Genomic DNA, 13,813 nt, shown 5'->3' with positions numbered 1-13,813 from the left:
ATGGAAAGAGTATCAGACCACTGCAAATCTACCAAGACCTGGCCGCCCCTCTAAACTTTCAGCTCATACAAGGAGAAGACTGATCAGAGATGCAGCCAAGAGGCCCATGATCACTCTGGATGAACTGCAGAGATCTACAGCTGAGGTGGGAGACTCTGTCCATAGGACAACAATCAGTCGTATATTGCACAAATCTGGCCTTTATGGAAGAGTGGCAAGAAGAAAGCCATTTCTTAAAGATATCCATAAAAAGTGTCGTTTAAAGTTTGCCACAAGCCACCTGGGAGACACACCAAACATGTGGAAGAAGGTGCTCTGGTCAGATGAAACCAAAATTGAACTTTTTGGCAACAATGCAAAACGTTATGTTTGGCGTAAAAGCAACACAGCTCATCACAATGAACACACCATCCCCACTGTCAAACATGGTGGTGGCAGCATCATGGTTTGGGCCTGCTTTTCTTCAGCAGGGACAGGGAAGATGGTTAAAATTGATGGGAAGATGGATGGAGCCAAATACAGGACCATTCTGGAAGAAAACCTGATGGAGTCTGCAAAATACCTGAGACTGGGACGGAGATTTGTCTTCCAACAAGACAATGATCCAAAACATAAAGCAAAATCTACAATGGAATGGTTCAAAAATAAACATATCCAGGTGTTAGAATGGCCAAGTCAAAGTCCAGACCTGAATCCAATCGAGAATCTGTGGAAAGAACTGAAAACTGCTGTTCACAAATGCTCTCCATCCAACCTCACTGAGCTCGAGCTGTTTTGCAAGGAGGAATGGGAAAAAATGTCAGTCTCTCGATGTGCAAAACTGATAGAGACATACCCCAAGCGACTTACAGCTGTAATCGCAGCAAAAGGTGGCGCTACAAAGTATTAACTTAAGGGGGCTGAATCATTTTGCACGCCCAATTTTTCCGTTTTTGATTTGTTAAAAGAGTTTGAAATATCCAATAAATGTCGTTCCACTTCATGATTGTGTCCCACTTGTTGTTGATTCTTCACAAAAAAATACAGTTTTATATCTTTATGTTTGAAGCCTGAAATGTGGCAAAAGGTCGCAAAGTTCAAGGGGGCCGAATACTTTCGCAAGGCACTGTATCATTTCTAATTATCTTCCCTCCAAGTACATTCTAATTGTTGTTGTTCGAACCACTACAAGTGAACAAGTTACACTAAAACTTTCACGAGAAGAATGAGACAGAATGTTAGGTTGTTTTCTTTATTTGATTTTGATGGTCAAGTCATTTGACAAGCAAGAAAATACATGATTCCGTCATGTCGTGCCTTGAGCGAACCTAACGATTTTGCACAAGCAAAGCTATGTATGACTAAACACAACTTCCCACTGGGCATATACGTCACTTCAAAGTCTATTCCACGTTGGTTCCACGTCATTTCATTGAAATGACGTGGAAACAACGTTGATTCAACCAGTGTGTGCCCAATGAGTGGACTCACATTCTGACACATTGTTAATTTCTACGGGGGGTTAACACTCTTAGATTGTTTTAGCTCCTCAAAATCTATAGCTGGCTTATGATATTGTGAGTGCTTTTAGTATATTAAATGGATATAGCAGCCTTTTCACTTTCATTATTTTATAATTCAAACAAATTACAAAACACCCTTGTCTTTCAGATTCTATCAAACATTTGTACAGAACGTCATGAAACTCTAAAGAGTGACTGAATAAAATACAATTGTATCTGGTTGAAAACAGCCTATGTGGCATCGATGGGAGTCACCAACATTTATTCTACAGTCAAAATTGTCTACAAAGTGTAAATAGGATAATTTTGGATCATTAAGTCAGTCTCGTCCAGAACAGAGATCTGCGAGATTACTAAGACAAAAGGGTTTGTCACGTATTGAAGAGTACATAACAGTTTTCCTTGGATTGGGTTGATTTCAATCCTGCCCACATGCCCACATCTGGCAGCACTCAAGCCATAATCAATTCGGAGCACAGTTGCACGTGACCAGATTGTAACGCCCATCACACTGACCATGGTCAATTTCGTTTGACTTTGGTTATCCGTATGGGGCTAGTTTGGGACATCAGTAAATGACATAATGTACGTGGGACAATATTCAAACATTTCAATAGCTCGAAATGTCAATGACATAAAAACCTAAAAAAGAAATGTTGAATTTGTAGAAATGAATAACACTCTCGAAGGGTGGCACCTACTTTCCAGTGAGGAGGCGGTACTCTCCAGCTTTCGTGGCCAGGTCCACTATCTGCTCCAGTATTTCTCGGCAGCTGTCAGAGTGCTTCCTGTAGCGAGCCTGGGCGCGCTCCGTCGCTATCCTGTCATGTACCTCAATCTCCTTCCGAGTTTCCTCGGCGTGATCCAAACTGGCCTGGCGTGCTAGAGCCTGTTTACACCAGTGGCAGGTCAAAGGTCAAACCTCACAGCAGCTTTTAGTTCAATAGTTAGTGCTATTCCGGGATCCTTGGGACGTCCTAACCTAAACCCTAACCTTAACCCCTATCGTTACAGGATAGTAAGGACCTTAGTTCAACCCCCTCCTCGTGACCAGAATCCAGCCACTCCAAAAACGTAGTGTTAGTAACACTAAGAAATCGAAAATAAAGTCATATTCTCCTGAAGGCACCCAAAACTATACTTGGCTTTACACTGTATTTCTTTTGAAGCATGGCTGTACATGAAACTAATGCAAACCTTTTGTTTGTTAATAATAATATCATTACAATTTTGAACAACTAAGTAACTAAACTAGATGAGGCATTACTTTCCATGCTGATTCTAGGTATATATGTACGATGTGCATCTATGTATCTATGTATCATCTATGTATCTATGTATCATCTATGTACGATGTGCATCTATGGTCTACGGTCCATCTATAGTCTACGGTCCATCTATGGTCTACGGTCCATCTATGGTCTATGATCCGTCTGTGGTCTATAGCCTATCTATGGTCTATCTATGGTTTATCTGTGGTCTATGATCTATCTGTGGTCTATGGTCCATTCATAGTCTATCTATGGTTTGTCTATGGTCTATGATCTATCTGTGGTCTCTGGCCTATCTATGGTCTATGATCTATGGTCTATTTATGGTTTATCTATGGTCTATCTATGGTCTATGGTCCATTCATAGTCTATCTTTGGCCTATCTATGGTTTGTCTATGGTCTATGATCTATGGTCTATGGCCAATCTATGGTCCATCTATGGTTTATCTATGGTCTATCTATGGTCTATCTATGGTCTATCCATGGTCTACCTATGGTCTACCTATGGCCTACCTATGGTCTACCTATGGCCTACCTATGGTCTACCTATGATCTATCCTCTGGACTCCAAGGGGTGCACGGTTTAGTTTTTGTCCTAGCAATACACAGCTGATTCAAATAATCATGTGTAATGTTAAGGAAAAAAGAAAACTTGCACCCCTTGGGGTCCCAAGGACAAAGTGTGGGAAACGCTGGTCTATAGTCTATCTATGGTCCACCCATGGTCCATCTATAGCCTATCTATGGTCCACCCATGGTCCATCTATAGTCTATCTATGGTCCACCCATGGTCCATCTATTGTCTATCTATGGTCTATAGTCTATCTATGGTCCATCCTATGGAGCGATGGACTACATGGATCTCACCGCCTCCCTCTCCAAGGCCTCTTGAAAATCCCTCAGCCGTTGCTCTTGGTACTGTCTCTCGCGGAATACTCGGTTCTGTCGGAGAACATCCTTCTGCTGGCGGAGCTGCATGAGCTGGACGGCCAGGCGTCTCTCCAGCTGGGACTGACGGGTCAGACGCTCCACCAGCTGCTCCTCTCGAAGGGCCTCCTGCACCACAAAAGGACACCATTTGTGTAGGGTGAAGTTGGCTCTAGATGCTGATCTTGGGTTTGTTTTTAATTTCCCCACTAGTGGTTAAGGTTAGGATTTGGGGGAGGGGAAACTGATCCTAGATCTGTACCTAGGGTAAACATCACCATGGAGCGACACAACGACACAAGACAGGACGATCAAACAGGTCTAAATTGAAATTTTATTCGTTTATAATCGTGGAAGTCGCTACCGAAGTCTTAGCTGAATTGCCAAGTGTAGGTTTTTACACCTGTTCACAAATGACAAATGTGACTGGTTACTAGTGCTGAACATGGATCATCATTAATAACATCATTGTCATGTAGTATGAGAGGTCATACACTGTCTGTGGGTTTGCTGCTCACCTCTTGGGCCTCGTGGGCTTTCAGTTGTTCCACTAGGACGTGACGGCGGCGTTTCTCCCTCTGCTGACGAGCTGTTGCATCCTCCTCCAGCCTCTGGCGGATTTTCTGGATGTACTCGCTGTTGGCCTGAGCCAGCTCCTCAGGCCTCTGCAACTGGGAGCCATGGCTTCTGGGGGCCTCACTGTGGAAAGCGGACATCTGCTGGGCACTGTGGAGAGGATGGATGGTAAGTCCAAGGGCCGCTTATATCAAGCTTCTTAGAGTAGGAGTGATGATCTAGGATCAGCTTTGCCTTTTAGATCATAATGAATACCAGCAAATGGAAAGGAGGAACCTGATCCTAGATCAGCACCCCTACTCTGAAACAGTTGATACTCATTTTTTTAGGGGAAATATTTGGGAAGATTTGTGGTTGGGATTTTTCCAACACGTACCTCAAAGAAGAGGTGCCAAAGCCGCCAGCAGGTGACAACTTCTTCCTGTTCTTCTCAAACTGGCCGATTTCCATGTGAACCTTCTGTAAAGGAAACCACAATGGAGAGATTGGTCATGTCAAAAAGGGCCTGTGACATTCTATGGAAATGATCCACAGCGGAGTGGTATGATGTGAAGCAAAACCAGTTGCGTAGTTTAATCATGATGGGCCCGAGTGCCCAAAAAAATGACAGGCCCCTATCACCACCCATATTTCCCTTACAATTTTAATAATTCTGTTGGTAAGACTGTGTGTTAATATGACTAAGCATTGTAACAGTAGAGCAGAACCTAATCTAAGGGCACATTTGAAGCTGTTACCAGAGAAGCAATATAGCCAATGCATTCAGCACCATGGATGGCGGTCAGAAATGAACCCGTATAAGTCGATCAGCACCACGGATGGCGGTCAGAAATGAACCCGTATAAGTCCATCAGCACCACGGATGGCGGTCAGAAATGAACCCGTATAAGTCCATCAGCACCACAGAAAGCATAAAGCGGTCAAAAAACACCATATTTTATCTACAAATAATAGACAATAGCCTATATTATAAAACATAAATACATAGATCAATATCTTGACAGAAACACAGAAACACAGCTAATGACCCCGTACATGATCGCTGAAGTTATGCACGGCGGCAAAACTGACCAACCAGTATTTTAAATTATCTGCCCCCCGCAGAGGCCTATTGTCACGACTTCTGCCGAAGTTGGCTCCCCTGCCTGTTCGGGCGGTGCTTAGCGGTCGTCGTCACCGTCCTACTAGCCGCTACCGATCCCTTTTTCGTTTGTCTGTTGGTTTTGTCTTATTAGTTTCACCTGTGTGTATTTTGGTTTAATGAGCTTCCCTATATGTAGTAGTTTGACCCGCCCTTGTTTTGTGCGGGATTGTTTTTTGTTACTCTGTTGATTGTGGTTTTCATGCCTTTATTCTCCAGACTGTTTGGTCCTGTGTTTGGGCTGGTCTGTTTTATGCGCCCTGTATGTTGGCGTGACCGTTTTTTGGGCCGGAGAATCAATCACGATTTACTGAACCCTGCTCTCTGCGCCTGATTCCGACCCACCACTCCTAGTAGGCTGTGACACCTATAGCAAAAACACCAGCAAATCACTCAAGTGGAGTATTCAAACAGATTGCTTAAATGGCAGCATGCCTTTTAACAGTATACGATGTGTATGTGCTTACTATCATTCTTATAGCCTAGTTAAACGTATAGGCTGTGATGACAATGAAATGCCTCAGCGGCCGTGCACCAGAACATGGTTTCCTAAAACAGATTGAGCATAGTCGTAGAATGACAAACAATGTCAATTAATCTCAATAAAGCTTGATTTATATAGGCTGCCCTGTATTAATATAAGCTTACTCACTCATTTGATTGGCATTCAACGGACGCTGCGAAGTCGTTGACTATGGCATTCAAATCCATGGTCCTGGCCCTGGTGTTTTCAATGGACAGAATGGCCAACAGTGTGTTGTCTCTCCTGCCCCATGCTGCTCCTCAGGTATTTTTTATTTTACCTTTATTTAACTAGGCAAGTCAGTTAAGAACAAATTCTTATTTTCAATGACAGCCTAGGAACAGTGGGTTAACTGCCTGTTCAGGGGCAGAACGACAGATTTGTACCTTGTCAGCTGGGGGATTTGAACTTGCAACCTTTCGGTTACTAGTCCAGCGCTCAGCACTGGCTACAGTTATATGCCGTCATAAAAATTAGCATGTATGTAACTACTTCCCCAAATGTAGCAGTGACTGAATTGTAATCCACAATGAGCATCTTGGCCATGTCTCCCATTGTAGTGTGCTTTGCTATTTCCTTCTTAAAACAGGCCCTGAAAGAGAGTAATTGGCCAGGGAAGCTAGCTGATATATCTTTGCTGTAATGTTCAGCCAGCCGCTTAGCGGTCTCGCAGAGCGCATCATCATCTGCGTTGGCCAGGGTAGACTTTTAAATCTGTTTGACAGCTGGTGAATAACGATGTCAAGGTTTGCATTAAAGACGTTAACTCTAAAACTACTCTCCCCAGCAGACAGTCGCTCGTCCTCGCATAGCTCATCAAAATGACGCCTCGCCTTCCTTCTCCGGAAGTGTCTTCAAATGCGTTCTGTGCCTGCCCATTTTGTCGGCAGTGACTTTGGCCTTCTCAAAATCCTGTTGGAATACGGAGCATTTTGGAGACGACGTTCCCATTTTCTAAAACCTAAGTCTGCAGAACGATTTAATTTTTAAATTTTTTATTATATTTTCTTTTTCCGTGCTGCTGCATCAGCCATCTCGTCCTTCTTGTCACTTAAAAGCACAATGTTGGTGAGGTCCTTCATTACGTCCACATATCTGTATCTCAGGGCGGCAAGGGACTCCTATCTAGATGACCAGCGGGGGGGGACACAGTCCTTTTAGAGTTACATTTTCTTTTTCTGATGCAAAATCAAAATATACCACTCAACATTGACCATCTCTCTATGCTATGCCCGAAGAAGGTGTTTAACAGTTCAACAGTATTATAAAACTGTTTAATCTCTGGCACATTTTTGACAGAGTCGTTGAGAGCCCGGTTAAGATTGTGCGCTGCACAATGCATATAAACAGCAAGCGGTTATTTTTCAGATATTCTGGCCTGCACACCCGAATAGACCCAGCACATGTTAGCAGCTCCATCATACCCCTGCCCACGACATACCCCTGCCCATTATCCTCTATGCTGCCCAGGATTTTGTGTTGAAGCTCAGTCTCCAGAAATCCCCAAAACGACTGTCGTTCAGATCTGTGGCGACATTATTTGCATCGCTTATCACTCTCACATAGCGATTAACTTGGCTTAACTGGTCTACTTTGGATACATCCGGTGTGGTGTCCATAATCATATATATATATATTAAATGGGGCTTCCTGCATCTCTCCCTGAATGTCACACTTCACTCGCTCGGCTAAAATATAAATTAGCTCATTTTGGATTTCAGGACTGAGATAGTTAACGGATCCTGCGGGAAGTCCCAAAAGTTATTTAAGAACTGGGTCGTAAAATGTTCAATTATACTGAGAAAAAGTTGGCCTGCCCCAACTTTTCACGGTGCCCTCTGAAGGCCAAATTACATGATGAGAGTTACATTAACTATGCGATCCAACACCTGTCGCACGCCTCTCTTCATTTCTGCGTCAATAGTGCCATTGAGCTTCCATTGCTCATATACCAAACAGTCACCCATGTGATTCTGGGATGTCTCATAACATGCTGTTTTGGATGTTAGATGGCGCCAATCTCTCACCCCATTCACTCACGCATCAGATAAGAATGGGGAACTCCGATCTCCGAACAAATAGCAGCAAGGCTCACAATACGCGCAATCTAGCTTGAGATAATAACACAATTCTAGCCTCGCCCCGTTCCTCTTCCTCCCCAGGGGATAGCTTGTCCAGCCTGGCTTGTCTGGGTCGTATCCGCTGATACTTGACAGCATGTATCCTCCTCTGTTGCTTCTTCTGGCACGATGGAACAGCCTGGCCTTGGCTCACTTGACCCGCTAAAAGCTGCTGCTGGCGATGATAAACCTACATCCTCTTCTGGTCCCGCTACATTGCTTGTGCTAGCAATGGCTGCACTTGAACTGCATTGAAAAAGGAATCTAAGTTAACAAATGTTGATACCTCCTTTGCTTTCTCATTTTTGGCCTTCCTCTTTTGGGGATTTTTTTATTCTCGACTTTCTCTATTGGCCGTTGTCTCTTGATAGCTAGCTCAACTGTTGCTTAAAACAATGACAGAAACAACAACGCTTTGGAGAGTATTACATGGGGTTCCCGCGGCTCCGCAGATCTGGCCCTAGTGCAGTCTACTGAACGGGCTGAAGCTGCCCCACTGAAGCCCAAACATAGTGGAGGTAGGGGGAAGTTACACCTAGCCGCTAATCTTGGGTCAGTTTAGCATTTTCCCCACTAATGGTTTGGGGAGGGGAAGCTGATCCGAGATCTGTAGCTAGGGGAAACCTCACCCTGGAGTGTATAATACGTTATATTATCTGTCCCATCTACTGTCGTGTATCCTCTCATTGCCTTACACTCCAACCCCTTTTTACATAGCCTGACACTTTACAATATAGACATTCTTCTTTCACCTGAGCCTCCTGCTTCTTCCGGTTCTGTTGTTGTTTTTCCAGGGCCTTCAATGTCCGGTTGGGCGGGGGTTTGGGAATTTGGATGACGGCGGTCTGAATTCGAGTCATCATCTCATGCTGCTTTCTGCGTGCGTGTCGGTGCTGCAACGACAATATTATGTCAGTGTAGTTCATATGCATACTAGCTAGGCCTCCACATTGAGTAGCTAAACGTCTCACATAATTCATTCCCTTCACTATATGTATGTGACCAGAGCAGTTCAGTATGCAGTAAGCACTGTTTGACATTGGACAGGAGCAGCTTTTCCTTCAGTCTTTTCATTGTCCACAACAACCCCGCAATGCAACAATGAAAGTCTGATTGGCTAGCCCAAAAAGGTTGGCCTAAGTTTTATCCTGTCCCACTGTGCAAATGTGAACATTAGCTTAGCTCTGGGCTACAATCTCTCTTAGTCCAGGGCTAAGGAGGCTGTTAGGGTTAGGAGCAATAATGTATATAAACCCTGGATTGCTTATGCTATGTATTGGCCATTGAGAGGCTTTGAAGCCATCGGTCGGCCATATTGGCACTCCCCAGTAGGAGCAGTCCTCCATAGAAATTAATGTAATTCTACAGTGTTTCAGTATTATTATATGTATTATTATACAGTGGCTTGCGAACGCCTTACAACCTGGAATTAAAATAGATTTTTTGGGGGGGTTTGTTGTAATCATTTGATTTACACAACATGCCTACCACTTTGAAGATGCAAAATATTTTTTATTGTGAAACAAACAAGAAATAAGACACACAAAAAAAGAACTTGAGCGTGCATAACTATTCACCCCTCCAAAGTCAATACTTTGTAGAGCCACCTGTTGCAGCAATTACAGCTGCAAGTCTCTTGGGGTTTGTCTCTATGAGTTTGGCACATCTAGCCATTGGGATTTTTGCCTATTTTTCAAGGCTAAACTGCTCCAGCTCCTTCAAGTTGGATGGGTTCCGCTGGTGTACAGCAATCTTTAAGTCATACCACAGATTCTCAATTGGATTGAGGTCTGGGCTTTGACTAGGCCATTCCAATATATTTAAATGTTTCCCCTTAAACCATTCAAGTGTTGCTTTAGCAGTATGCTTAGGGTCATTGTCCTGCTGGAAGGTGAACCTCCATCCCAGCCTTAAATCTCTGGCAGACTGAGGCAGGTTTCCCCTCAAGAATTTCCCTGTATTTAGCGCCATCATGCCTCCAGTTCTGACCAGTTTCCCAGTTACCCTGCCGATGTGAAACATCCCCACAGCATGATGCTGCCACCACCATGCTTCACTGTGGGGATGGTGTTCTCGGGTTGATGAGAGGTGTTGGGTTTGCGCCAGACATAGTGTTTTCCTTGATGGGCAAAAAGCTCAATTTTAGTCTCATCTGACCAGATTACCTTCTTCCATATGTTTGGGGAGTCTCCCACATGCCTTTTGGCAAACACCAAAAGTGTTTGCTTATTTTTTTCTTTAAGCAATGGCTTTTTTCTGGACACTCTTTTGTAAAGCCCAGCTCTGTGGAGTGTTCGGATTAAAATGGTCCTATGGACAGATAATCCAATCTCCGCTGTGGAGATTTGCAGCTCCTTCTTTGGTCTCTTTGTTGCCTCTCAGATTAACTCCCTCCTTGCCTGGCCGTGAGTTTTGGTGGGCGGCCATCTCTTGGCAGGTTTGTTGTGGTGCCATATTCTTTCTATTTTTTAATAATGGATTTAATGGTGCTCCGTGGGATGTTCAAAGTTTTGGTTATTTTTTTATAACCCAACCCTGATCTGTACTTCTCCACAACTTTGTCCCTGACCTGTTTGGAGAGCTCCTTAGTCTTCGTAGTGCCCCTTGCTTAGTGGTGTTGCAGACTCTGGGGCCTTTCAGAACAGGTGTATATTTACTGAGATCATGTGACAGGTCATGTGACACTTAGATTGAACACAGGTGAACTTTATTTAACTAATTATGTAACTTATGAAGGTTATTGGTTTGCACCAGATCTTATTTAATTACAATTTTTTTTTAAAGTTACTTTAAGTAATTTTTTTCATTTCACTTCACTAATTTGGACTATTTTGTGTCCATTACATGAAATACAAATAAAAATCTATTTAAATTACAGGTTGTAATGCAACAAAATAGGAAAAATGCCAAGGGGGGTGAATACTTTTGCAAGGCACTGTATGTGTTATATTTGAGTATTTTGTTGTTAGGGTGGTAGTAACATTAGCAGGCTCTAAAAAAAAAAATACTTTAAGGATTTAAAAAAAATATATATATTTTCATTTTTATGTTTAGCTCACATAATATAATGTAAAAGTATGCATTAAGGTGTCTGTAATATAATACAAGTGTCAAAAACAAATGTAAACATTAATAAATGCATTTCTATAGATTCCCAAATCTTTTTTAAAAACGGAGGAGTACCAAGATGGCTGCGCTATAATACAGCGCCCCATCATCCTGGGTTTATACACATCACTGGTTAGGAGGCTGTTCGGATTAGGGTTAGGAGGCTGTTAGGATTAAGGTTAGGAGGCTGTTAGGATTAAGGTTAGGAGGCTGTTAGGATTAGGAATAGGAGGCTGTTAGCCCAGGGTTAGGAGGCTGTTAGCCCAGGATTAGGAGGCTGTTAGCCCAGGGTTAGGAGGCTGTTAGGATTAGGAGGCTGGTAGCCCAGGGCTAAATGTAGTGTGAACATGGATTCTTTCTGATACCTTTTCAATGTCCTGGAGTCTCATCTCTTCCTGCACTTTCTGCCGTCTCTGCTCCTCCACAAAGTGGGCCATGACAGACTTGTCATATATCTCTCGACCTTTGATTTCGTACTTCAGAGCGATTTTTTGGAGTTTCAGATCAGCCTCTCTCTTGACGACTGTCCTCAGGCGCTGGGATAATAAAGACAGATACAAAAAAAATAAAAACGTGTTCTTATTGGTCAAAGGAGAGATTGTGGAAAATATAGACAGTATCTGTCACAAAGGCAGCGGGTCAGATTCAAAGCCACGTCGACACTGGCAAGCGTGTACTGTAGGCAAACCTGGTCACAGGCTTGGATAACGCTGGAGGCCCATTTGGTCTCCACAGAGTTGGGTAAAGCTGCTCTTAGTTTTCATATCAAATCACATTTTTTTGCACCCTTTATGTGGAACAACTCACAGAGATCTCTGAAATTAGATGTTCTGGTCATCCTTGGACAGTTCAGAAAAATAATTAGAGACCTCTATGTTGATAAATGTGTCTGTTTTTCTTAATGTTTGGCAATTTTGTATATATGTTTCATGTATTGATGCAGGACTAATCTGAAAAAGAGACCCTAGTCTCAGTATAACTCCATATAAACCTGTCAAAATAAAGGTTTAATTAAAAAAAAACTTACAACGCTAGACCACCCAGGCGACAACAAACGAATGAAGCAGACGTGAGGGGTTGAGGGAGCCTTATTCCACTTACCTCAGAGTAGATGTCATTCTCAACACGGTGGAGGAAAGCTGTGGCAGCCGGCTGCATAGCCTCCATAGCTGTGCCTGTCAGGCCGGCTTTCCTCTTCTTCTGCAGCAGTATGAAGAGCTGATAAAGCAGCCGTGTGGCAGCACCGTGCTGCTCCCGCATCACTGCTTGGGCCATGCTCAGGTCCAAGGAAACTCCGAGCAGTTGCAATGTGGGTTCCATGAGTGTGAAGTTATTCAGCTTTGAGTTTGCAGTGCTAGGAGAGACAATTGTTTTGTAACCTAGGCAAAATAATAAGATATTGGAACATTGTTGATTAAAGAAATATCAACTGATTAACTTACTTGCTCTTTAAGAACAGGTCAAAATCCCCTTGCAGTTGATATTTATGCAGTACCTCTCCAATAAGATAGCCATTTGCAAAATCCTTAGAGATGGACCTGGGGTCTGCAAAAAGACAAGAGTGTAACATTTAGGGCCACCCTAGGCAATAGGCTACCAACAACTGGAACTCCTATAGCTACACTTGATTTTGAGATGAGAAGGAAAAAAAGCTAACAAACAAACTAGCTTATTAAAGTCACATATTGCAATGCCAATACCCTGCGTTAAGTATTACATTGTTTACAAACAAAAGAGTAAAATAAGCTTATATTTGTGCTTTTGATGGGGTAAGACTTTTGAATTATGCTCACGATGCATTTCTTAACGTTATATTCTTCAAGAATCAATGACTATATATATATATATAATTCATTTAAAAGTACGTTTATCCCAGATTGCCCTTTTAATTTATCACTATTGAACAGCAGGAAATATTGCAGGCTAACGTTATGGCTTTAATTCTGTTTTTTCTAATTTTTTTTGCTAACTATAAATACTACACAACACAATACGCACAATGGAAACCACAAGTTGGACTCATCGCATCAAAATATAATTGTCTACAGGCTGGCTAGATAAATTGTTAGTTTACAGTTAATACATAACCTAGCTACAGTAGCTAACGTTAGCTGTTCACACTTACCAACAGTTTTTGATAGCCGGAGCTCTACGTTAAGCCACCTGCATAATATATCCGACATTTTGACCTTTTCGTTATTGTTGTAAAGCTAAATATTATAAGCATGAAACTACATGATAGCTCTTAACTTGTTCTGGCTAGCTAAGGGGGGGAAATTGACAACAACCACAAGGTGTGCCGTTGCCTTAGTGATATATACCAACTAAAAGTGTGGTTTGGGGAAAGCAAGCAGGGCCTGCCTCTCTGGTGGGTTGTGCTTGGCACTGAAATCAGCAGCTCCTTGAGTAATCATTGTTTTGTTCACAATTTTTTTGTAGCCTGTTTAAAGCTGCCCTGTAGTGATTGATTGCACTAATAGCAATATGTGGTCATGCATGTAACATACAGGCAAACATTTGCAAAAGGAAGCCAATAAAATGGATAAATTCACAGGTAGAAACGGTGACTTTTGATACATACCTCAGTATTTCACCCAATTGTACCTTTATGAAATACAATATATATGTCTGAGTTTCTTGTTGT

At 42.6% G+C, this 13,813-nt stretch overlaps 1 protein-coding gene across 1 annotated transcript in view; it reads right to left on the bottom strand.

The window, feature by feature from the left end:
* LOC139410595 (sperm flagellar 2) overlaps window positions 1–13,491 on the bottom strand; it is a 57,755-nt gene extending 44,264 nt beyond the window's left edge. The window contains exons 1-9 of the mRNA XM_071155894.1: window positions 13,295–13,491; window positions 12,612–12,714; window positions 12,271–12,523; window positions 11,535–11,705; window positions 8,814–8,954; window positions 4,654–4,736; window positions 4,220–4,427; window positions 3,642–3,830; window positions 2,204–2,391 (exon numbers count right to left, since the gene is read on the bottom strand). Of these exons, the coding sequence (XP_071011995.1) occupies window positions 2,204–2,391; window positions 3,642–3,830; window positions 4,220–4,427; window positions 4,654–4,736; window positions 8,814–8,954; window positions 11,535–11,705; window positions 12,271–12,523; window positions 12,612–12,714; window positions 13,295–13,352 (1,394 nt within the window). The 5' untranslated portion in view covers window positions 13,353–13,491. The remainder of the gene's footprint in view (window positions 1–2,203; window positions 2,392–3,641; window positions 3,831–4,219; window positions 4,428–4,653; window positions 4,737–8,813; window positions 8,955–11,534; window positions 11,706–12,270; window positions 12,524–12,611; window positions 12,715–13,294) is intronic.
* Window positions 13,492–13,813: the final 322 nt, after the last annotated feature.

This window comes from Oncorhynchus clarkii, chromosome 6 (assembly GCF_045791955.1).
Source record: "Oncorhynchus clarkii lewisi isolate Uvic-CL-2024 chromosome 6, UVic_Ocla_1.0, whole genome shotgun sequence".
Taxonomy (NCBI): domain Eukaryota; kingdom Metazoa; phylum Chordata; class Actinopteri; order Salmoniformes; family Salmonidae; genus Oncorhynchus; species Oncorhynchus clarkii.
The sequence above is the reverse complement of the archived record's forward strand: the minus strand, read 5'-3'. Positions and strand labels throughout refer to the sequence as shown.